Raw genomic sequence first — 21,088 nt, forward strand, 5'->3', positions numbered from 1 at the left:
TGCTGTCAAACCCCTGGACACCGGGTGGGTGGTGTGGTGCTGTTGGTTCAACCATCCAAGAAAACCCCCGACGGACGGAACCCTCCCGGGCCAATTTTCCCCAGCTGCGGTACTTCTTGTTCCCCGTCCCCCCCGCGTTCTTGACTTTTGTCCCAATTCCTTTTCGCCCCAACTTTTCCCACGAACAGCACACTTGTTGGGTGCTCCACATTGCGCGCCCGCGTATTCTTTGTTTCTCAACGTCTAGACCACAGGGCCAAGACAAACGACTTCACTTGTCACGGACTTTTTGCTTTTGAGCTGAGTGAAAGTGGGGGATTGATTGATCGACAGAAACCGGCTCCCGCGACCGTTTTTCCACCATGGCCTCCACCGACGACGCTCCACCTGTTACCACCACCGCAACATCGGCGCCATCACCACCAGCTGCTTCCCCATCCCCGGCGCCGGAGGGGAAATTGTCGGGGAAGAGCTCACCCAAATCTGGGGCGGGTTCGCCGAGGAATTTGGATGATGCGCTTGATCCGCTGAATGGGGAGCACTGGACTCAGCACGTATCTCTCCCCCTTGTAAACACCCTACTTGTTTCAAAGCGCGCGCGACTAATGAGGTTTTTTGGGGGGGAGGAATAGCCCGTTGAAGACGACAGCGACTCGGTCCTTGACAGCATTCTGAGTTCCACCGCGAGTCTGTCCTCGAGTATATTTGAATACCGCAACATCAACGGCCGGACGTTCCACAGCGACAAGACCAACGCCGAGTACTGGGGCCCGAACGATGACAAGCAGCTGCAGAGCCAGGATATCATCCACCACTGCCTGACGCTTGTGCTGGAGGGGAGGTTGTATCTGGCGCCGATTGACGCGGGGAAGATTAGCAAGGTTTTGGACGTGGGCACTGGAGGGGGCTTGTGGGCCATGTTTGTTTTTCTCTCCCCCTTTTTCTTTCTCCGATGCTGATGATGGCAGTGACTTTGCGGACCTGCACCCCAACCTGGAGGTGACGGGGACGGACATCTCCCCTGTGCAACCCTCGTGGGTGCCCCCCAATGTGAGATTCGAGATTGAGGACGCGACGCTGCCGTGGACGTTCAGGGAGAATTCCTTTGACTTTGTGCACATGAGGTATTTGTTTGGCTCGATTCCGGACTGGGATGCGATTTTTGAGCAGGCTTATGCGGCGACGAAGCCGGGGGGGTGGATTGAGAGTTTTGAGGCGGATGCAAATCTGTACTCGGAAGATGGGACGGTCACGGAGGACTCGCCGATGGGGACGTGGACCAAAGTGTTCAAGGAGGCCAAGAAGAAGTTTGGGAGGACGTTCTTCCCTATCGAGGAGGACGTGCAGAGGAGAGGCATTGAGAAGGCTGGGTTTGTTAACATAACTGTGAAGGATATCAAGGTGAGTTCTGTTTAAGAGGTGTAGGGCGGATGTAGGCTGACCTTGATGGCAATAGGTGCCGATGACGGGATTCCCGAAGGACCCGAAGCTGAAGGAGATTGGGCAGTATAGCCATTTGGCTATTGAGCAGGACTTGGAAGGTTCGTTTGCTACCCACCATGCCTGATGAAACGAAGACCAGAAACTAACAAGATAACAGGCATGGTGCTCTACATTTTTGGAGAAGTCATGGGCTGGTCCGTGGTGGAGATCCACGCTTTCCTGGCTCACTTCCGTAAGCAGATGAGAAACAAGAACTGCCATCCCTTGTTTCCGATCAGGATTGTGTACGCCCAGAAGCCAGAGAAGAAGAAGGACTGAGCAGAGATCAAGAGTTTGCGATGGATGATGGATAAGTGAGAAAAAGTGGTGGTGGTGGTGGATACTATGACATATATCTGACTTTCATTTCTTGTTCATAGCGTAAATTGGAAATAAGACTGACATGTAAGACCTCTTTGATACTTCAGGAACTATCTTGTTACCCTAAAGGGCCGTGGAACTTTTGTGCAATGAAATGTGTCTCTATGACAACACAGGTGTGGGATCCACAAAAGGGGCTATTGTTTTCTCCACACTTTGGCAACATCCAACCCAGCCTGGATGAATGAGCAACCCAATCTTGAAACACACGTCTCCAATATGACGATGATAAGCGCGAGGGGTATGACAGTGGTAGCTGCAGAAATTGAGGGTTGGGTGGATGGCAGCCGAGAAGAACCATTTTAAGTTACCTAATGTGATGTGTTCGGAGGACACGGGGATTCTTTTTCTGGACTTCTGTAAACTCCGGTAGAAAGGAGATTTGTGGATTCTAAATTTGTCGCAAAGGGGAAGGTGCTAAAAATATTCGACCAGCATGGGACTCGAACCCACAACCTCGGCTTTGCAATCCCTTAGTAGGAGAGCCACACGCTACCATTGCGCCAACTGGCCGCTTATCGATGGGAATCCAATGAGGGCGAGTGTCTATAAAACTGCTGCTCAGTCAGTCGTGTAATCGCATTTCCATAGATCTCACCGGCCATGGTCTCGATTTATCTTAAGATCATCACAATATAGCTCACCGCTCATATTATAAAATACACCAGAACCGCCACATCGTATCAGCCGCCTTGCACCCAATAGGGCTCGGAGAAGATAGGTTTTGTTGGACAGATGAAACTATCGAGAACTCACAGTCCCATGTTACAAGAAATGCTCGGACAATAGACAGCAAAAGCTAAGACTCTAGATACTAAAAGCTCAGCAGTCCACCACATTGTCACCCACCCCGACATCACTGAAAGGCAAATATAATATGCCAGTCGATCTTCAAGTCCAAGTTGTCCAGGCACGCCGCTGGCAGCACAGGCAAGCAGCGGTGTCATCTTCCAACGTGGAGCGATTGGCCCGCGGACCGGGTCAAACAGTATTCCGAGTTTCCGGCAACCAGAAGTAAAAGTACAATGAGCAATCCAAGAAGCGCATGACTATGGTCCGGCAGATTGGTACTTGTGAGTCCTGCCGAAAGAGGAAGAGCCGTTGTGACATATGGGAAGAGTTAGATTATGCTTAGGACGATACCTGCTTTGTTGCCACAAAGGTAAGACCCAAAGCGCAAGGCGATTTATTCACGATGTCAATACCTACAGCTAACCCGGATTTAGGACCAATGATTGGTGCTGCGCTTTAGTTCTGGTCGGCCGCACGAATGATTGAGAGATTATGGTTTAGATACGATACAGACAAGCCAGATATTATCCCTAGTATAACCCTACTGAATGAAAATATCGGTCCCTGCCGCCGTGACCTCCTATGTAGATAAAATCCCTACTACCCCGGCGATGAATACTTACTTTAACGATATTGGTATTAGACAGAGATATCCTGCCTCCCTTGAGCAGGGCAATTTTTAAGCGTTTCAAAGCCCTGTCTTTACCAAAGAAAAGAGAAGTTAGTTTGGTATATATCTTGTGTCTTTTTTACTGTTTTGCATATTATGGAGCAAGTCCTTGGATGCATCACCATGGATTTCTCTCGCAGATTCGGTATCAATGTAAGTGCCATCTCTTTAATTTTGACAGATTCCAGGTTGTCGATGTCCATCTGCAGCCCGGGCCAAGATCAAACCACGAGAGCCCCGTCAGTCATCCTCACTTTTAAGCATGCTGGACCATTCTCTTGTATTTTCAATCTGCGGGAGGTGCAGGTCCACTATCAGTGGACCATCTTGAAGGGGGGTTGTTCTATGAACAATAGTTGAGATGAATGGCATGGCCAGTTTGTCTAAGGATACGGGACCTCGTTGGTTTTGTAATTAGGTATGGAACTTGCGTGCGCCAGAAATTTAGGGATCCATAATCCTGCTTTGTATAGAGGGTTACCTACACTTTGACAATCAACTGGTTTCGGGACAAGATACAAGAAGTCACAAGTAATCAAAAGAGCGGAACAACATAATGTTGATAATAGTAGTATTAGTATAATTTGACAAAAGAAAAAAAAATGATTGACTCACCGATCCATATTTTTTGATATTTTTGTTTCAGTGAAAACACAACCCCACGATCTACAACAATTGTACTTACCTATGTGCGACAGGCAAGCTCAGTTTTCCTCGCCCAGCAAATCATCCCAAAGATCAGAAAGAAAGCCGGAGGGGTCTGAAGCCTCGAAAGGTCTAATCTCCACCTGATTCTCTCTCTCCTGACCAGCAGTATTAGCAGTTGGAAGAAGAGGAGTTTGGGAAGTAATCGCATTCCTTCTCAAGTTCCGAGGGTGCCCATGAGTGGCACATTGGTTGCAGAGAGCCCTCTGCTGGGATATTCTCATGCAAGAAGCGCCAGCAGCGATCGTCCCTGGACATTGCCGGGGATCAGTGATGTTGTCATCGCCAGTGAAAGTGGGGCAATGCTCCCAGAATTGTCTGATAGGCTCCCACCGATTGCAGCGTTGAACGTCGCCGATCCGGCGGAGGTAGAAGCCAGTCGGCTCTGGGGAGGTAGGGAGGGTAGGCCGGGAGGTTGTAGAGCGGATGTAGTTGCTATGCGAGCAAATGGCTCCGTCCCGAAGGGGGCAGCGGCAGTAGAAGTTGATGATGGCGTAGGTGCACATCTTGACTGGCCTTTTGAGTTAGTTTTGGATGGGGGTATTTCCCAAGGATAGTACTTAACTTCTTTTGGGGTGTTGATCTGATGTGAATGTAATGAGTGATCAGTAATAAGGGATGAGAGATGAGAGATGAGAAGCTGGGTTTGATTTTCGAAGCATGTTGTCGCTGTTAAATAGACCTGATTTAGGCTACAGTCTTCGTGGGACAAATGAATTGTACAGCGTAGTATATCTCTGTGTTATGAATCATCTTACTGAAGGCTGACTTAAAACAATTATTCCAACTTTGGTCGGTTGTTGTCGACTCGAACCATGAAATATGCAAATCTCATGAACAAAGACAATGCCTTTGTCACAGCCCACTTGTTCCGTCGCCTTCTCACTTCGGAGAGCTCAGTCCACCATGAACGAGCGATGGCGGGGTTCCGGAGCACTCCACAACAGACAACCCCTGAAGACACCCCTAACTGAATGTAAACAGAGATCAACTCAACCGCCCCGCCCTTAGAGTGTGGACTTTCTGCTCAAAGAAGCACCGCTCCATATATTTGGATCCGTTGCTGAACCATGATGTCATTGCTCGCACATCATTCCAGCGCGGCATTTTGTGATGGTTGGTGTCAGACAGTGTATCACCACATCCTCCCGCAAGCGCTCTGACGCTTTAGCCTCGCGGAACTGTAGATGCATCCCGGTCTCAGATCATCGACCATTCATCGTTTCCGTTTGCCATACACCGGGCCGAAGCTACAGCCCGGAACGTTGTAGAAGCTGCGCAGGAGTCGTTGTCTCGGGAAGAGCCGCTCGAGCATTTTACGTAAACTTCCACAACGGGAGCTTCTGAACACCACCAGTCTTGGACATCGCGTCATCTGACTGTGGCACAGGTGTCAGTTGAGATGGTCTGTCGGTCCCTATTGTAACAAAACGACCGCCCATCAACCCCGACCTGACGGTCATCTCCAATCGCTTCGAAGAGAGGACGCACGACAGGTCTTCCTGACAGTGCTGATGTCTTGCTGTTTCCTGCTTTTGACGTATGGATATCCAAGTCGACGTCTGTGTGGTCAGACGGGATTGGCATGAAGGATGATGCCACAGCTGAATCGGCGATGATCCCGCTAGACCGTTGACAGCAAGTGGCGGAGAGAAGGACGGCCATTTCTAGGATATCTATCACAACCATAAAGGTATAAGTAGAGCTGTCTTCCACCGTCAAAGTCCCTTACAACATCTTCATCCACCAACACAACAGTCATGTACCCAATCTCAACAACCACACTCAACAAGCTACCTGCTATACACAGTCTCTCAAGATGGCTCCCCCCGTTGATCCCAGCACCCGCCAAGTTCTACGTCGAGAATGGCTTCGAAGGCGACGAATACCCGTACAGCATAGGAGCCGACGTCAGCGTCCCCGGCTCACTCAATGACAAGTTCCTGTCTGTCAATGTTGGCAAAAACACCAAGGTCATCGCCTGGCAGCACTACAATGAGTCTGGCAAGTACCGCGAGTGGTAAGTTCTCTCTTCATCTCCAGTTGGAGTACTCTCTTAAGCTTGCCGCCCATGACGTCGGCACGATTCTCATCATGTCCAACGAGGATCCCCTTGAGTGGCACTTGGTGCGGATTCTCCCAGCCGATGGCCCCGCTGTGACCACCGGTGTGTTCTTGCGCGATGAGAAAATCGGCGTGTATCTCTCTGTCGGCTCCATCTACTTCAAGTGGAACAAGGATACCAAGGTCGATATTGTTGAATCGGAACACTTCCTCCGCAGTTAAAGCACAAGCGTAAAGGACCAAGTGCGTTTGAGATCACCCTGGCCGACAACAAGCCTTCTCAGTGACTGAAGCCAGTCAGTAGCCAGTGTTTTGATTCGAGATTGGCTATGGTGATGGAATGGAAGAGGGAGGCTGGGAATGTACTTACCTCAGTCACTTGCTGGACACATTAATAGCATAGTTAGCTCAGGCCTACTCCAAACGATCATTCTTAATTCTCCTCATCAACCGGCAAATGTGTCCTCTCATCCTCCACAACCTCATACTCATCCCTCCCAAAAGTCTCATTCAACCTCACTCTCCCCACCACCTTCCCACTCTCCAGCCTAACCCACGTATCCATCTCCCGCAATCTCAACCCCTCAATCGAAACCCACACCTGCCTTGATCCCCTAATCCAACTCCCATACCCCCCATAACCCGTATGCTGCCCAAAACACAAATAAACCCTCCTGCCCCCCTTTTCATAATCCGAACACCACGTATCCCCATGATCATGCCCCACAAACAACCCCAACAACCCCTCCTCCATCACCGCCTCCATAAACCCCTCATCCTGCCCCCCATACTCGCAACCCTCCATCCCATCTTCACACCACCCCTCCCCTTGTCGGTTAACCGGCTGATCCCCATTAATTCCAGGCTGCTTCTTCCCGTCTATCCCCCTTTTCTGAGCCTCCCAAAAAGCCCCAGTAGGGATATGCACAAACCCCAACCCCGGCAAACTCCTCCCCCCATTCTCTCTCTTCAGCCTCCCGCTCATCTCCCTAAACCACCTCACCACTTCCTTGCTAACCCAATTTTCCCTCCCCTTCCTCCTATTTCCACCTCCCTCCTCCTGGGAAACAAAACCACCTCTGCTATCAAAAAACCACAACACCATCTCCACCCTCGCATCCAGCCCTTGCACCTCCAAATAATAATTCGTCACCCCCACCCCCTGCTCTCTGCCCCTTACCATCCTCGCCGTTCTACTACCTTTGTACCTCTTCTCTCGCTCAAACAGCGCCGTGGGCGACAGCCTGCAGTCCGAGTCGTGATTCCCGTACGTACTCCCCCACGTAATATCTCTCCTTGCCAACGTCTCGGCGATTGTGTCAATATACTGGGTGCCGTTGTCGAGATAAACATTCTCCCCCGTGATGATATCACCATTCAGCACCACAAAATCCGTCTCTGGTTCTCTGTCCAAAACAGAGTTTATCACGCCGAGGGAGGCGAGGTCTTGTTTGGGACCCCAGGGTTCCCAGGCGTCTTTTCAGCGATTCACATTGTTAGATTGGTACACAGGTAAGCTCACAGAGCGGGTGATTCTAGTGTTGATGCAGCTGAGCGAAGTTGAGGGGGTGACTTACTCTCGCCAAAATGCAAATCTGAAAAGATGCTCAGTTGGAAGCTGCCGTCTTTTTTGAACTTAAGCGGCGGCAGGAGGGGACTGAGTTGCGGTCGATGGCGATGATTGATGAAGCCGCCAAGCTGTTCGCAAAATGGGATTGCTACACGAAGGAGCTGTGAATAAGGACCGAGTAGACAAAATGTCGACACGACCAACAGAAGTCGGCAATACGATACCCCTCTGACCCTCGTAAACCTCGTGTAACCACCACCAGCAGCTTCCGTCCTTTCAGCGTCTCGCGGCATAATGCTACAGTTGTGTTGTTGAAAACAGAGAGAGTGACGTTGAGGCGGATTACCCCACCATCAAAACCCCTCCCTGGACACAACACAACTACCAACCTTCGGACCTTCTCTCAAAAATATCACAACTCCAATATGTACATCCAAGCCCACTCTCTAGCAAAAATTTCACTCCATCCCACTCAGCTGGCAAAAGAAAAAGAAGATACCCACAGAGGCATAACATGACAGCTACAAGCCGTAGAGAGCAAAAGAGAAGGAACAGGCGCAATTGCGCGATCCGGGATTCGAACCCGGGTCCCTCGCTAGACCAAGATAAGATGGGAAGCGAGGATTCTAACCACTAAACTAACCGCGCCTTTTTCCTCTGTTTGTTGTTGAAAGAGCTGTCTGTTTCACAGCTTATGAGAGTGGAAGCGGGGTAAAGCCGAGCTGTGTGTTGGCAAGCACTCCACAATCAACCCCCCCCTCCTCCACTTTTGACTTCCATTACATTCCAGGAGACGAGACACTGGTCTCTGGATCAAACACACCTGGAGTGTAAGGAGTAGCCAGAAAGAAGTACAGCATATCGATCAATAGGATTATCCCAGCTACCTCGACCCAGCTAACCCATCATTGATAACCTCCCACACAAGCAATGGTCCCACCAAGCCATGTTTTTCCCATCCACCAGGTCCCCCAGATATCAGAACACACCATAACAGCCCCCTGTAAAACATGCGGTATAGGTAAATGAGCAACAGTAAAGTGTACAGAAAGTAAAAACACCTATAAAAACGGTACAGGGCGGGGAATGGGTATGCTTCATCGCCCAACGCCGTGAAAATGCAAATCATAACATCGAAAACCTGTTAAAAGAAAGACAGCCGTACAGGTCCATGCGTTGGGGAGATCGTTTGAGCTCTACTGAGGTCTGCTCGCTGCCTTTGCCTATTGCTCTCTGTTAGTACCTGCCCTGCACACTTCTCGTCGAGGCCTCCGCAGCTGCACATACCTTCATAAGTTCAATCCTGGCCTTCAGCTGGCTCGTCACCTCGGCAGCTCTTCTCCAGCTCTCCATGCCAGACGTCGCGGGAGCACCAGAAGCATTGATTGGAGGATCGCCCAACCTGCTCCCCGCCCGGTCACCATATCCGCCATAGGCACCGCTGCCACTAGCACTATCGTTATTGCGAATGTCTCTGTCGTCACCGCCGGAAATGTCTCGCCTAAACCCTCTAGCTGGGCTGGCGCGGCCGCTGCTAGCGGTGCTGCCCGCGTACCTGGACTCTGGGGGAGCCATCTTTCGAGGGTGCGGCACACCGTCGCCGTTCTCCTTCTCCTCGCTAAGGGTGCTGGCGAAGCTTTGGCGGGCTCTACCCGCACTAGGAGGAAGAGCGTTGTCACGGTAGATCCCGCCATCATCGTGCGTTGGGCTCAGAGCCCGGAATCCAAGACTGGGGGATACAGGGCTGTCTGCGCCCCCACCATTGTTGAGGGCGGCTTCGGCCTTACTGAGCGCCCTCTTCAAACGGTCCAGCTCGCGTCGTAGCCGCTCATTTGTCTGTTCGGCAGCCTCGGCATCACTGCGAGCTCTCACCAGCTGTGTCTCCTTGGCCTTGATGGAAAGTACATCTCTCGTGTGATCCTCAATCAACTGAGCATTTTGGTTCTTGAGCTCCTGAATTTCTGATGTCAGCTTGGACCGGTCGTGACGAGCGTCATCTAGCTGTTTGAGCAAGCGCTCATTGGCCATGCGCAATTCCTCCAGCTCGGCACGTTCCATGTGTGAGAAGGTAGAGGTCGGGGATGGGGAGGCAGCGGGCACGGGGGCTGATGGCGCAGCTGGTTTGGCGAGTGAGCGGCCAGCGAGACCACCGCGTCCCAAACCGATGCGCGGCTTTGGTGGGGGAGAAGCGGGAATAGGCTCCTCCTCTTCGTATTCCGGCTCAAATGCAGGTGATGGCACGCGAGGGGCCGCCGGTCTACGCGGTGAAGCAGCGCCGGCGGCAGGACCACTGAGAGTGCGCTTCTGTGGTGCCTTGAGACCCCCGAGCCCTGGCTTCCCGAGCTTGTTCCCCGCAGGACCGGGACGCGCAGCAGCTGGCGGCGCAGGTGGAGGTGAAGGCTCTGGCGGCGGTGCGGCGGCTGCCGGGGATGCCTTTTTGAGACCAGGAGGGGCCTTCTTTGCGCCCAACGTCTTCTTGGGTGGTGGCCCCCGCGCAGCGGGAGCTGGCGGCGGCGGCTTCGGCTTATCCTTGGCCTTGACTTCGGCCGTCTCAAAGAACTCCTTGATCTTGGTCTTTCGGATATCATCAAGACCTTCGAGATGGGGGTTCATGGCTCTTTCGCCAATGATCTTCATGATGGTTCCCAGAATCTCGGCACCGCCAGACCGAAGAACCTCGCTACCCTCGGAGAGCAGCTTCTTGGCGCATTCAACGATGCTGGCAATTTCCTGCTTGCTCGGCACCTCCCTGGTTGTTCGAAGACACCTGACAAGAAACTTCATGGTTCCCTCCTTGACCTGGGGGTTCTTGTGAACGAGGAATGTGGTGATATCTTCCAAGCACTCGGTCAAGTTGGTAGAAAGAAACACAGCGTCCAGCGCAGCACCAAGCGCATCAGCAACCGTAACCTTCTTTTCCTTCAATCTCTCCATGATAGGCTGCATGACGTTGGAACGATACTTGGCGAAGCCCTTGCGCAGACCCTTGGCGAGCATTTCGATACATTGCGCTGCCTGAGTGACGACCGCAATGTTGGCGTCCTTCATGCATTTGGCCAAGCAGCGGGTGATCTCACCAAAATCACCATCCTTGATCCTTGGCACATTGACAATAGCATACAAGGCCTCGCAAGCTTCCTTTCTCTCCTTCCACTTGGACGAGGCCAGGTTGTCGTAGAAATCCTTGGGCACTTTGCTGATGACGTCTTGTGGCTCGGCCAGGTCAAAAGCGTCAACCTCACCAGCCTCTTCCTCCTCTTCTCCCTCCTCTCCATACTCGTCACCACCTGCCGCAGGTGCCCGTTCCTTGGCCGCTTGCTGTGATCGCAACAATCGCTCCTGCTTCGCTGGACCTTCGGCCTTGATCTTCTCAAACTGCGCTTCGAGATCTGTCTGCTGTGTTGGTTTGAGGTCGCCCCAGAACATTGGCTTCATAGCCTCGCGCAGCCACCGATAGAACTCGACCGCCAACCCCGTCGCCTCTGCTCTCACATTCTTGTCGGCGTGGCCAAACACCTTGGGTAGAATCTTGAGAACGGGTTTGGGATCCGCTGTTTTGCAGCCATAGTTGTGAAAGATCTGGGTCAAAGCATTAAGCGCCGCAGCAACAACCTTGGGTTGCTTGTTGGAAAGCACCGGCAGAATCTCTTCGATCACCGGGCCGGGAACATCAATCTCGATGAAGAGGAGCAACGCTTCGACTGCTGACGCCTTCGTCGCCGCTCTCGTGGAGGACAGGCCCTTCTCGCAAATTGATGTGACAGCATGTTGTCTGGCTCGTACACCGCCTTCGCGGCCGCCAAATTTCAGAAATGCGCAGAGGGCAGCCAAGCCATCTTGTTGAGCAGCAACGTTGGAGTCTGCGACTGCTGTCTTCCACAAGCTCGGATCTTGGATGAATGGTCGGAATGCTGGGTCGTACTCGTCGGGGGTCTTTTCGAATGCCTGGGCAGCCTCCTCGTATGCCTGTTTTCGTACTTTCCAGACCTATTCGCCAACTGATGTTTTAGTTTGCCTGTCTAGTAGGTAGTCAGCGAATAGGGAGACGCGCTCACCTTGTGGACCCAGCGATCTGTAAGGGGCAAAGAGCTAAAGTCTTCTTCTCCGTCAGCCATGGCGGGCTGTTCTTCTTCAATGGATGGTGATGTGGTGGTAGAGTCGGAATCAAGCAGGCAGAATTTCAGCAAGTGCTTCCGAGGACTGTGGGCAAGCTGGTCGGTGTGGTTCGTAAGTCTGTCGGTCGAGAGGCAAGTCTTGCGTTTTTCTGAGCCTAGAGTTGAAGTTCGCTTGATTAGCTTCTGCAGCCAAGGCGGTTTCCAACGGCCCGTCATAGCAGCCAGTGCAGTGCGCCGTCTACGGAACAGAAGCGCATCTGGGAGATTGGCCTTGGTGAGGCTGGAGGAGGGAATGCAAAGGAAGCAACATACGTGCGAGGGGTGAAGCAACAAAGCAAAAGCCAGCAGCTGTTTTCTTTGCGACTTGTTGGGTTTGGTGTCGAGACCGAGCTGGCTGTTGCGCGTGATTGGCTTCTAGAAGGAGAGCGAGGGGAAGCTCTTGCTCGGCGGGGGCCGATTGTTGCGAGGATGTTCGCCGAAAAGGATCGTCTGCGCGGTGGTTGTTGACAATTGCAGTTGTTGTGACTTGCCGCCCAAGATTTCTCGCTCAAGGCTGGCTCGCGGTGAGAAAGCGTGTCTGGGGCGCCCTGACCCTGTGTTCTTGGCTCTGCGGGACAGGTGTGGGTGTGGGGCCATTCGCTGTCACTGACAGTTGCCTATGGATGCAGATAAACACCACAATGAATAAGAAATGCTCTGATGGAGTTTGGGTACAAGTAGGGAGTCTCTTGATCCCTTGATTATCCTATGTGCGCATATGCACTGCCTCTCCAGTTGTTGGTAATTTCCTCTTGTCTTTCTCTGATGGCGGGGATGCTGACTGGACCCTTCTTTCCACTGACAGACTTCGCTCTGGCAATTGTTGACATAGGGAATTGCTGCAGAAACTAAACCACAGTGTGGCTGAGGTGATGTCACTGGCTGAGGCTTGACACGGCTGGCAGCCTCCTGTGGCAGCTGTCGTGGCCCGACCTCTCTATCTTGGCAGGCCCGGCAGCGAGCATGGGAATTGGATGGCCAGCGACAGCAAATGCCACCCACCACAGATTGCGAGCTTGCTTTCGAGTTTCAAGTGTTGTTCTGCCCCGCTGGATGCCCGCCATAGAGGGACCATGAGATCCTTTACCTACGGCAACACCGCCTCCATCCAGAACTCCCATCTTCAGCCCTGAGTTGATATCCGTGTCTGGAAGCCCAACCACAAACCCTGGACACCTCGCCTTCCACAGTACCCCAGGTCCACTTTTCACGACCCCTCCAACCATCCACCCAATCCATCCGCGCGTGCATCTGAGGATTGGGATTGAAACAGACATTCGACGAAACCTTCTCGAACAAAGCGCCACCCCTTTCCCGACGCTGTTGTTTGTCACCAACAACCTTCCGCCATTCTTCCATGCCCACCCGGAATCCACCTCAAAGAATACATCACCTCTTGACACCGATTTCAACCCAACGGCCGCCGCCGAGACGAGAAGGTTCCCGACCGCTGATTTCAGGCCGATAAATTTCCCCGCCATTTCCTGTCTCCCGCTCTAGCAGAACGGCACGGCCCGGGGGCTCCAGGTTGCCCTCCGAGTCTCCGCGATGAATACAAACATCCTGACCACCCGTCAGGCTGAGGAGCTGTAGGTTTCCTGTCGTGTGATCACGTCCACAGCGGGCGGGGTTGGTCTTGACGAAGCCGAGGCAGGCAGGGACTGACAGCGATGCAGACACAAAGCCATCATCGCCTACCTTACTGCCAACAACCTTTCGAATACCGCGTCGGCTCTGCGATCCGAGCTCAACCTTGGGGAGGATGTGTTTGATCCAGCAACCGCAAAGAAGTATGAGGGGCTGCTAGAAAAGAAATGGACGAGTGTCGTGCGGTTACAAAAGAAGGTCAGTCGCGTGGTCGGTTTCTGTGTTTGTTGGCCTGTCCATCTGACATTCTTTCCCAGATCATGGATCTCGAGTCCCGGAATAGCACTTTGCAATCAGAGCTCGAAAACAGCACCCCCACGTCCCGACAAAATAAAGATCCAGTTGCCTGGCTGCCCAAATCTCCAGCCCGCCACACGCTGCAATCCCACCGAAATCCAATCACATGCGTCGCCTTCCACCCAGTATTCTCATCACTGGCTTCCGGCTCGGAGGACCAAACCATCAAGATTTGGGACTGGGAGCTGGGCGAGCTCGAAAGGACGATCAAAGGCCATACCAAAGCTGTGCTCGATGTCGATTTCGGCGGACCTAGGGGAAACACCTTGCTTGCCTCGTGCAGCTCAGACTTGACCATCAAGCTCTGGGACCCATCAGACGACTACAAGAATATCCGAACGCTCCCTGGTCACGACCACAGCGTCAGCGCAGTTCGATTCATCCCGTCAGGGGTAGCAGGTGGTACCGGCAACCTCCTTGTCAGCGCGAGTCGAGACAAGACGTTGAGGATATGGGATGTGAGCACAGGCTATTGCGTAAAGACTCTTCGAGGACACGCCGAATGGGTCCGTGATGTCTGCCCATCCATTGACGGGAGGTTCATCTTGTCGACGAGTGACGATTATACCGGCCGATTGTGGGACGTCTCGATACCGAACCCGGAGCCGAAGACCACACTGATCGGACACGAGCACGTTGTGTTATGTTGCGCCATTGCTCCTGCGGCTGCTTATCCACATCTTGCCGCCATGGCAGGGATCAAGAAGCCACCAGCAACGAGTGCCGTAGAGTTCATGGCGACCGGCTCAAGAGACAAAACGATTCGGCTGTGGGATGCGAGAGGGACGTGTATCAAGATATTGGTGGGCCACGACAACTGGGTGCGGGGCCTTGTCTTCCACCCTGGTGGAAAATACTTGTTGTCGGTGGCTGATGATTATACGTTGCGGTGCTGGGATCTGACCCAGGAGGGTAGATGTGTCAAGACGATAGGGGACGCACACGGGCATTTCGTGCAGTGTATCCGGTGGGCGCCTTCGATCGTCAAGGATGTCCCGGCGGTCAATGGTGAGGGCGCCAATGGTGAATCGAACGGGACACCAAGGAAAACAGCGGGGGCTGCTGGTGCGGGTGGTGAGGCGCAGATTCGGTGTGTCATTGCGACGGGGAGTGTTGATTTGAACGTGAGGATTTTTGCCAACTGAACCTACAGGAGGGGTACTTAAACATCAGCCACATTGCATACAAAAGCCAGCTCGGTATTTAATAAGAGAAAAGCCAAGGAAGAGGAGTTGGGGGAGCGATTTATAGCTTATCATGCAAATCATGCAAGCCGCCAGCGTCTGTCAGTGGCAGAAGGGGCAAGTCGAGGATCGAGGTCTGAGAGGCAAAAGGGAATCCTGTCAGTCGCTACAAACGGTAATTGGCTGCATATAATCAACATATCCGAAAAACTTCTTGGTCGGTACGGGGGATCTTCAAGATGAGACGGGGTGCCTGTAAGAGGAAAAAGTTGCAACAATCAATGTTCACTTTGCGGAGGTGTGTGGTACAACTTTTGATGACTGATGAGCCAAAGAATTGGGCGTGAGAGGGGGGGGATAATCTCGAACGTCGTGGGCCTTTTCTCGCTGGGAACAAGATGTTGTTGAACAGAAGTTAGATAGATACCCCCCAAAGTTGAACGATTTATGACTTGTGTATTGTCGAGTTATCTGGTATGTTTGTGGTGAGTAGGCACAACGCCTTGCAGAATCAAAATGGGGGCTTTACTTAGAAACCCCTCACGCCTCCCCTACGGGGGACGAACTGCTTTCCACCTCGGTCGAGAATCTCGATAACAGTCATCCAAGGCTGGTCATGGGGTGTTTGGACGACGTGAGTTTTGATTTGGACGCATTGCTGGTTGGCGTAGTAGGGAGACCAGGTTGATACCAAGCCCGTGAGGCTAAGTGGACACAATTGACTGCAGGTAGAAGTGTTAGATTTCTTTCCGCATAATCTGTGACGAAGGATTCAAGCTCTTACCCATTGTCCCTGCGAATAAAGCAGTCCTCAACTAGGGGGTGGCTTCCCCTGACAATTTGTTGAACTTAGCGTCAATCTCGTCTTTGCGTCGCATATATTGCTTCTGGATCTTGCTCCAGGAGATGCAATCCGGAGTATGACGGCAGACCTCAGAGTTGGGGTGCTGCAACTTGTGAAACTGGCGATAAATGGCGTTCGGCAAGCGGTGGCCGATAATGGTGTAAATCCTGTGCTTCCACTCCGAGCAAAGATAGACGTCCTCCCGGCGTTTCACATGGGTCTTGGCTTGATAACATTGAGTCATGTGCCATCGAGACAGGACCTCCACAAGTCGGTCCTCGCGAGTGTTGTCGAGCTGATCGTGCCACTCCTTCAGGGCAGCTATGTCTCGGGTGTGATCTTGGGGTTCCTGTCTTCCAACTTGATCGTGATATCGCCGTCATTGTGGCTCTCAGAGTCGAAGGGTGGCTCTCTTTAATAATCAGTGGTTTGCTTCTGCGGTCGATCATACTTGTTTTCTTCGTTCAGCCATTTCTCACGAGCCCAAGCATTTCTGGCTCGCACGGCGGCCGTAAAGGCTTTGTGGTCCTGCATCCCGTCAGGTTTGTTGTGTAGAATTCAAGAAGAGAATGTACGCCAAAAGAAGAGTAACAGATGACAGTCGGTCGAAGGTTTTCAATTTTCCAAGGTGGAATATTGGCAAGAGACTTTTGGCCAGCAAGACCTTAACTAGGTAGAAACCCCCTAGACCAACCTACATCGTTCCTTCCCTCTGCTACCTACTTGGCAAAAATCACTATATACTATCCCTCACACCGCCCCAAGACACCTCAGCCTGAGGATCGGCCCCTTTGAGGACCGACCGACCCCCTGAAGCTCCTCATTAGGGAGCTGGACCTATTGAGCCAACCTCCGCTGCTCCCCATCATCTCTCTTCTCCTTCCCCTTAACCGGCACCCAAAGCCACAACACCTGCAAATGCCCCGGCGTGATCCCCATCTGATGGGCTCCCCAAAAGAACTGCCACACTGGCTGCACAGCCTTCGTCTTGCCCACCTCCTGAACCGAGAAACTATCCCCGCTATCGTCATCACTTTCCGGAGCATCCGGGATGTCGTAGTAGCACCCCAGGTTCCCGTTGCAGAGGTATGGGTGTTTGAATCCTTGCTATTTCACGTACGCCCAAAAATCAACATCGGTCTGCTAAAATTGAAAAAAGAGGTGACATGGTACTCACAATAGTATAATACCTCTCCCCATCAATCCCGGCCTCGGCCCCCTCGAGGCAGTGCCACGCGTACGTGTTCTTGCCGTAGTAGCTGTCCTTGTTGTTGGGCATGCTCTTGTCGTTGAACGTACAGACGCCCCTTGACGAGACGAGCATGTAGGGGTAGCTTTCCGTCCGTGTGAATGTGGCGCAGTTGGATTTGGACAGCAATCCCGACGCGGTCAGACAGCCGATGGTGTCTGTTGCCGGGTCGGCCGAGACGTAGGAGCTCGAGTTGAGGACGTGAATTTGGCCTTGGCCGACAAAGTCGTCTATTACGTTTGGGGATGCGAGTGCTGCTCCCAAGAGGAGGAAGATTGGTGATGAGGTTCTCATTGTGTTGTTGATTTGTGATTGGGGTGAAAAAATGATTCTTGTGAAGAGGCTGTTGTTGGTGAGATGCGAAAAGTGATGACGAGGCTCAAGAAAGGCGGGGGATCACATGGCCCTTTTATTCAGATCTGATCTCGAAGGATTTCTCGGCTGCGGGAGCACGAGATCATAGATCATCTCTGTTGGTGCCAAAGGGAGGTGTGATTCGGACTGACAAAAACCGGGGATAATTCCTCCATGACCGCTTCCCAGTTCCCATCAATATGGGGCCAAACACAACCTCATCGCATGTGTCAGACATCTATAAGCCTTTCTCGCTCTGCTATAGCTGTAGGGAATTTTCATCACCAAACCCAGTCGCGTCCAGACTTTTCCCTTCAGCGCGACGTCAAAAGGGCCCTGAGCTAGACCCAAGAAACATTTAAAGTCGGTTCTGCCCAGTCGCCATGGTCGATCAGATATTACCTGCCAGACCTTGACAGATGCAAACTACTATGGCAACCCCAGTCTTGGACATGACCATGGGCAAAAGCCGAAAGTGACCAAGTGACTAATGCATGACTGTGGTAGGTACAGGTCTACAGCAGCCGACCGTTGCGCCGCTTTTCCCCGGATCGTCGCAGTAAACGGTCCTGAAGACAGGCTGACAGCTCGAGTTGGCTGGGCCGAGCACACCTTCCCGAACGGGCCGCCCATACAAAACGAGAAACACCCCAGACCCTCTTTCCGGTTGAAGTGAGCGGTTGAACGGCCGCGGTGGACTTTTTGATTAAATTAAATACACTCCAACTCTGCAGCTCGTCTATCTACAGCGAACGCGGGGTACGGTCATGTTTCCTCTTTGATGGCAGGGGTTCGATTCCTGAGCGCGGTACTTGGTTATTGCTCTCGGATTTGTCATGATTAGACGTCCAAGAAAATCTAAAGTGCTGACGTGTGTGTCCATGAAACCTCTTTTGCTCTGAAAAGCTTGTTTCCGCACCTGCTTGATTTGGGGGTTTCCTTTCAGGGGTACATTGAAGGTGTAACTGACGGATTAGGGCCCTTTCCGGGAACTCGGATTCTGCTGTTGCTTTTTCTTACCAGCTTTTGACCTGCCAGATGCCCAGATGATCAGTTCCTTCTCCTTGCGGATACGTCCGCGAAGGCCTGATGCGGGCCACTCGCTCCAGCGGTCCCTTGTTGGGCCGTTGCAGGGCCGATTGGGCTGCTTCATCATTATCAAAAACCCCGGTCCCACCGCCAGCCAACACATCGTAATAGATTCCTTCTCTCAAGGCCCATGGTGGACCAGGAAGCTTGAGGTCTTTGTAGAGGGGAAATTCGAGGCAAACCAGCTTTGCAGGTTGAGGTCCGAGCAATTCTCCCATTCGACGGCCCCAGTCTTGACGCATCTCCGGGAGGAGAGCACATAAGAACTGGCCGGTCAGCACAGCCCCGAGCGGACATGGCATGGCAAAAGCAGCAGACTTACAGTGTAATCATAGATAAGATCAAAACCCTCAAAGGTCTCCCCCTCGCGCACACACTTGCCCTCCCAGTCGCGCTTGAAAAAGTCACCAGCCATAAATGTTACCTCTCCCCGCTGATCCTTCGGGTACTTTTCTTGATTCCCCTCTCCATAGTTGTGTGCAAGGGGTGCATCTAGTTGCTTCGCGGCATAAGCCCTCGCAGTCTCGACACCGGTCGGTGAGACCTCAAGCCCGTACACATCGAACCCATGCAGGGCCAGCATCACGACGTCATAGCCTTTTCCGCAGCCCTACAATGATTGTTAACATCTCATGGTGCCATTCTGTGAAAGTCGAGTAAACATACCGGCACCAACGCCTTTGGCCTCCTTCGCTCACGCGACGGCCATGGAGCAGACTCGATCAAGTCAATAAGGGCAGGCGATGGCTTCCCCCTGTCCCAGAGATCGTTCTGCTGCGAGTCCCACAACGCCGACCACCCACTGGTCTGGGCGTCTCGGGTTGTGTGATTCGCCTGAAAATGCTTGATGAGCTTGGTGGGAACAAATGGTTCCCCGGAGTTTGGTGTGTTAGAAGTCATGGTTTCGATTTCTGGTTCGTGGTCAGGGCAAGCAACACAATCAAAGGCAAAGGCGCAGGACAAAAAGACAACCCCTCTCAAATTATTCAACAGGTCCACGGGAATAGTTTCCCAAAAGTGGAGCCTAGCAACCGTGTCATGCCAAGCTGGGTTACATAAGCCATCTCCTTCTCCCCCTTTTCTACCCCTGAGATAATTGTTAGAGTCAGTGTTCGAACAAAAAGTCAACATGGGAGGGATGGTGCAAGATGATAGCAAGCATTATATCAGCCACGAAGATTGACGATCGCCGTGCCTAGTCGATTATTACCGAGCCAGCAACCGAAACATGGGGAAGCTCACTGCCCCCGCATCGACAACCTCCACGCCTACTCCAAACGGAATATTGGAGACCAGCCCTTGAGGTGAAATCACTATACCAATTTAGCCTCGAACAAACTGCAGCCTCGCTCACCAGCGATTCTGTTTCGAAATCATGAAGGCCAAGCCAGACTTTGCTGCGTTCATGTCTCCATGCCCGTTTGAGGCTATATATCGAAAGGCATATTTACCTTACCACCCGGCTCAAATCCGACCATGCGGCTCTCGCCCACGGCAATGTCACATCTTCACATCCCAATGTTCATAAAACACCATCCTCTCACCCATCCCACCACCATGACCCTTTCAACCACCACCGATCAACTACCAACAAACTCCCCCAGAGCATCATGGCCAAACTCACCCTCCTCACCCTCCTAGGTCTGCTGACCCCAACAGCCCTCTCTCTCCGCCCCTCCCCCGGCTGCGGCAAAACCCCCGCCCTCGTAACCTCCTCCTCCACCACCACCCCCCTCCGAATAACCTCCAACAACAAACAACGCGAATTCTTCGTCCGCCTCCCCCAAAACTACAACTCCTCGACCCCCCACCGCCTAATCTTCACTCTCCACGCCCTAGGCGGCACAGCCCAACAAGTCATCGCCGGCCAAGGGGGCTACCTCCCCTATTACGGCCTCCCCCCCCTAGCCAACTCCTCCACCACCCCAACAGTCTTCGTAATCCCCAACGGCCTCAACAACGGGTGGCAAAACTCCAACGGCGAGGACGTCACCTTCCTCCGCTCCGTCCTCTCCACCGTCGAGTCAGACCTCTGCGTCGACCAGGACCTCCGTTTCTCCACCGGCTTCTCCTACGGCGCCGCAATGTCCTACTCGCTCGCCTGCTCGCTCGGGAGGGAGATCAGGGCCGTGGCCGCGCTGAGCGGGAACCCCCAGATCAGCGGGTGTGCCGCCGGCTCCGAGCCCGTCGCCTACTACGGCCAGCACGGGACGACGGACAACGTCTTGCCTCTGGCCCAGGCGAGGCAGATGAGGGATCGTTTCCTGAAAAATAACGGTTGCGCCGTCCAGGCTGAGCCGCCCGTCCCGGCGGCGGGGAGCCAGGGGAAGGTCAAGACGGTGTATACCGGTTGTTTGCCCGACAAGCCCGTCACGTTTGTCGTTTTTGACGGGGGCCATGTTCCCACCCCCAGGGAGACAGGCGAGAGCGAGACTTTTGCGCACAAGGAGACTTGGGAGTTCTTTAGTCAGTTTACCTGAGACCGTCAAGTGGGTAACAGCAGAGGGGTCATCAATGCATACCAAGTTTTTAGTTTCAAGTATTTTCATGTGCTCATTACTGCTCTGCTAGGAAAACGTACAAAGGCCTAAAATAAACCCATGAAT

The 21,088-nt window shown here is 52.7% G+C and overlaps 7 protein-coding genes and 2 non-coding genes across 9 annotated transcripts; 5 read left to right on the forward strand and 4 right to left on the reverse strand.

The window, feature by feature from the left end:
• Nucleotides 1–362: 362 nt before the first annotated feature.
• Nucleotides 363–1,931, forward strand: QC761_501060 (uncharacterized protein; the record flags this gene model as incomplete). Its single annotated transcript, XM_062879354.1, has 5 exons — nucleotides 363–554; nucleotides 633–919; nucleotides 969–1,401; nucleotides 1,457–1,541; nucleotides 1,601–1,931. The coding sequence occupies 5 exons, from the start codon at nucleotides 363–365 to the stop codon at nucleotides 1,759–1,761; spliced, it is 1,158 nt and encodes a 385-aa protein (XP_062730502.1). The 3' UTR covers nucleotides 1,762–1,931.
• A 360-nt stretch (nucleotides 1,932–2,291) lies between these two features.
• QC761_0074970 lies at nucleotides 2,292–2,376 on the forward strand. Its single transcript has one exon. It is a non-coding gene; the product is annotated as a tRNA-Arg (tRNA).
• A 4,151-nt stretch (nucleotides 2,377–6,527) lies between these two features.
• On the reverse strand, nucleotides 6,528–7,957 carry QC761_501050 (uncharacterized protein; the record flags this gene model as incomplete). The annotated part of the gene is made up of 2 exons (XM_062879353.1): nucleotides 6,528–7,570; nucleotides 7,672–7,957. The coding sequence occupies 2 exons, from the start codon at nucleotides 7,955–7,957 to the stop codon at nucleotides 6,528–6,530; spliced, it is 1,329 nt and encodes a 442-aa protein (XP_062730503.1).
• A 269-nt stretch (nucleotides 7,958–8,226) lies between these two features.
• QC761_0074990 lies at nucleotides 8,227–8,312 on the forward strand. The gene has a single exon. It is a non-coding gene; the product is annotated as a tRNA-Gly (tRNA).
• A 548-nt stretch (nucleotides 8,313–8,860) lies between these two features.
• On the reverse strand, nucleotides 8,861–15,367 carry QC761_501040 (uncharacterized protein; the record flags this gene model as incomplete). Its single annotated transcript, XM_062879352.1, has 4 exons — nucleotides 12,092–15,367; nucleotides 11,720–11,934; nucleotides 8,952–11,651; nucleotides 8,861–8,887 (listed from the first exon to the last, which is right to left on the reverse strand). The coding sequence occupies exons 2-4, from the start codon at nucleotides 11,777–11,779 to the stop codon at nucleotides 8,861–8,863; spliced, it is 2,787 nt and encodes a 928-aa protein (XP_062730504.1). The 5' UTR covers nucleotides 11,780–11,934; nucleotides 12,092–15,367.
• LIS1_2 (Lissencephaly-1) lies at nucleotides 12,785–15,393 on the forward strand. Its single transcript, XM_062879351.1, has 3 exons — nucleotides 12,785–13,407; nucleotides 13,495–13,663; nucleotides 13,723–15,393. Exons 1-3 carry the CDS (start codon nucleotides 13,367–13,369, stop codon nucleotides 14,905–14,907), a joined length of 1,395 nt encoding a protein of 464 aa, XP_062730505.1. The 5' UTR covers nucleotides 12,785–13,366; the 3' UTR covers nucleotides 14,908–15,393.
• Nucleotides 15,394–15,521: 128 nt separating this feature from the next.
• On the reverse strand, nucleotides 15,522–17,333 carry QC761_501020 (uncharacterized protein; the record flags this gene model as incomplete). The annotated part of the gene is made up of 3 exons (XM_062879350.1): nucleotides 15,522–15,668; nucleotides 15,731–16,897; nucleotides 16,968–17,333. The coding sequence occupies 2 exons, from the start codon at nucleotides 17,331–17,333 to the stop codon at nucleotides 16,628–16,630; spliced, it is 636 nt and encodes a 211-aa protein (XP_062730506.1). The 3' UTR covers nucleotides 15,522–15,668; nucleotides 15,731–16,627.
• Nucleotides 17,334–18,409: 1,076 nt separating this feature from the next.
• On the reverse strand, nucleotides 18,410–20,165 carry QC761_501010 (uncharacterized protein; the record flags this gene model as incomplete). The annotated part of the gene is made up of 3 exons (XM_062879349.1): nucleotides 19,149–20,165; nucleotides 18,805–19,092; nucleotides 18,410–18,748 (listed from the first exon to the last, which is right to left on the reverse strand). Exons 1-3 carry the CDS (start codon nucleotides 19,611–19,613, stop codon nucleotides 18,410–18,412), a joined length of 1,092 nt encoding a protein of 363 aa, XP_062730507.1. The 5' UTR covers nucleotides 19,614–20,165.
• QC761_501000 (uncharacterized protein) lies at nucleotides 20,093–20,962 on the forward strand (the record flags this gene model as incomplete). The annotated part of the gene is made up of 1 exon (XM_062879348.1): nucleotides 20,093–20,962. One exon carries the CDS (start codon nucleotides 20,093–20,095, stop codon nucleotides 20,960–20,962), a length of 870 nt encoding a protein of 289 aa, XP_062730508.1.
• Between the last annotated feature and the right edge of the window lie 126 nt (nucleotides 20,963–21,088).

Source organism: Podospora bellae-mahoneyi, chromosome 5 (assembly GCF_035222275.1).
Source record: "Podospora bellae-mahoneyi strain CBS 112042 chromosome 5, whole genome shotgun sequence".
Classification (NCBI taxonomy): domain Eukaryota; kingdom Fungi; phylum Ascomycota; class Sordariomycetes; order Sordariales; family Podosporaceae; genus Podospora; species Podospora bellae-mahoneyi.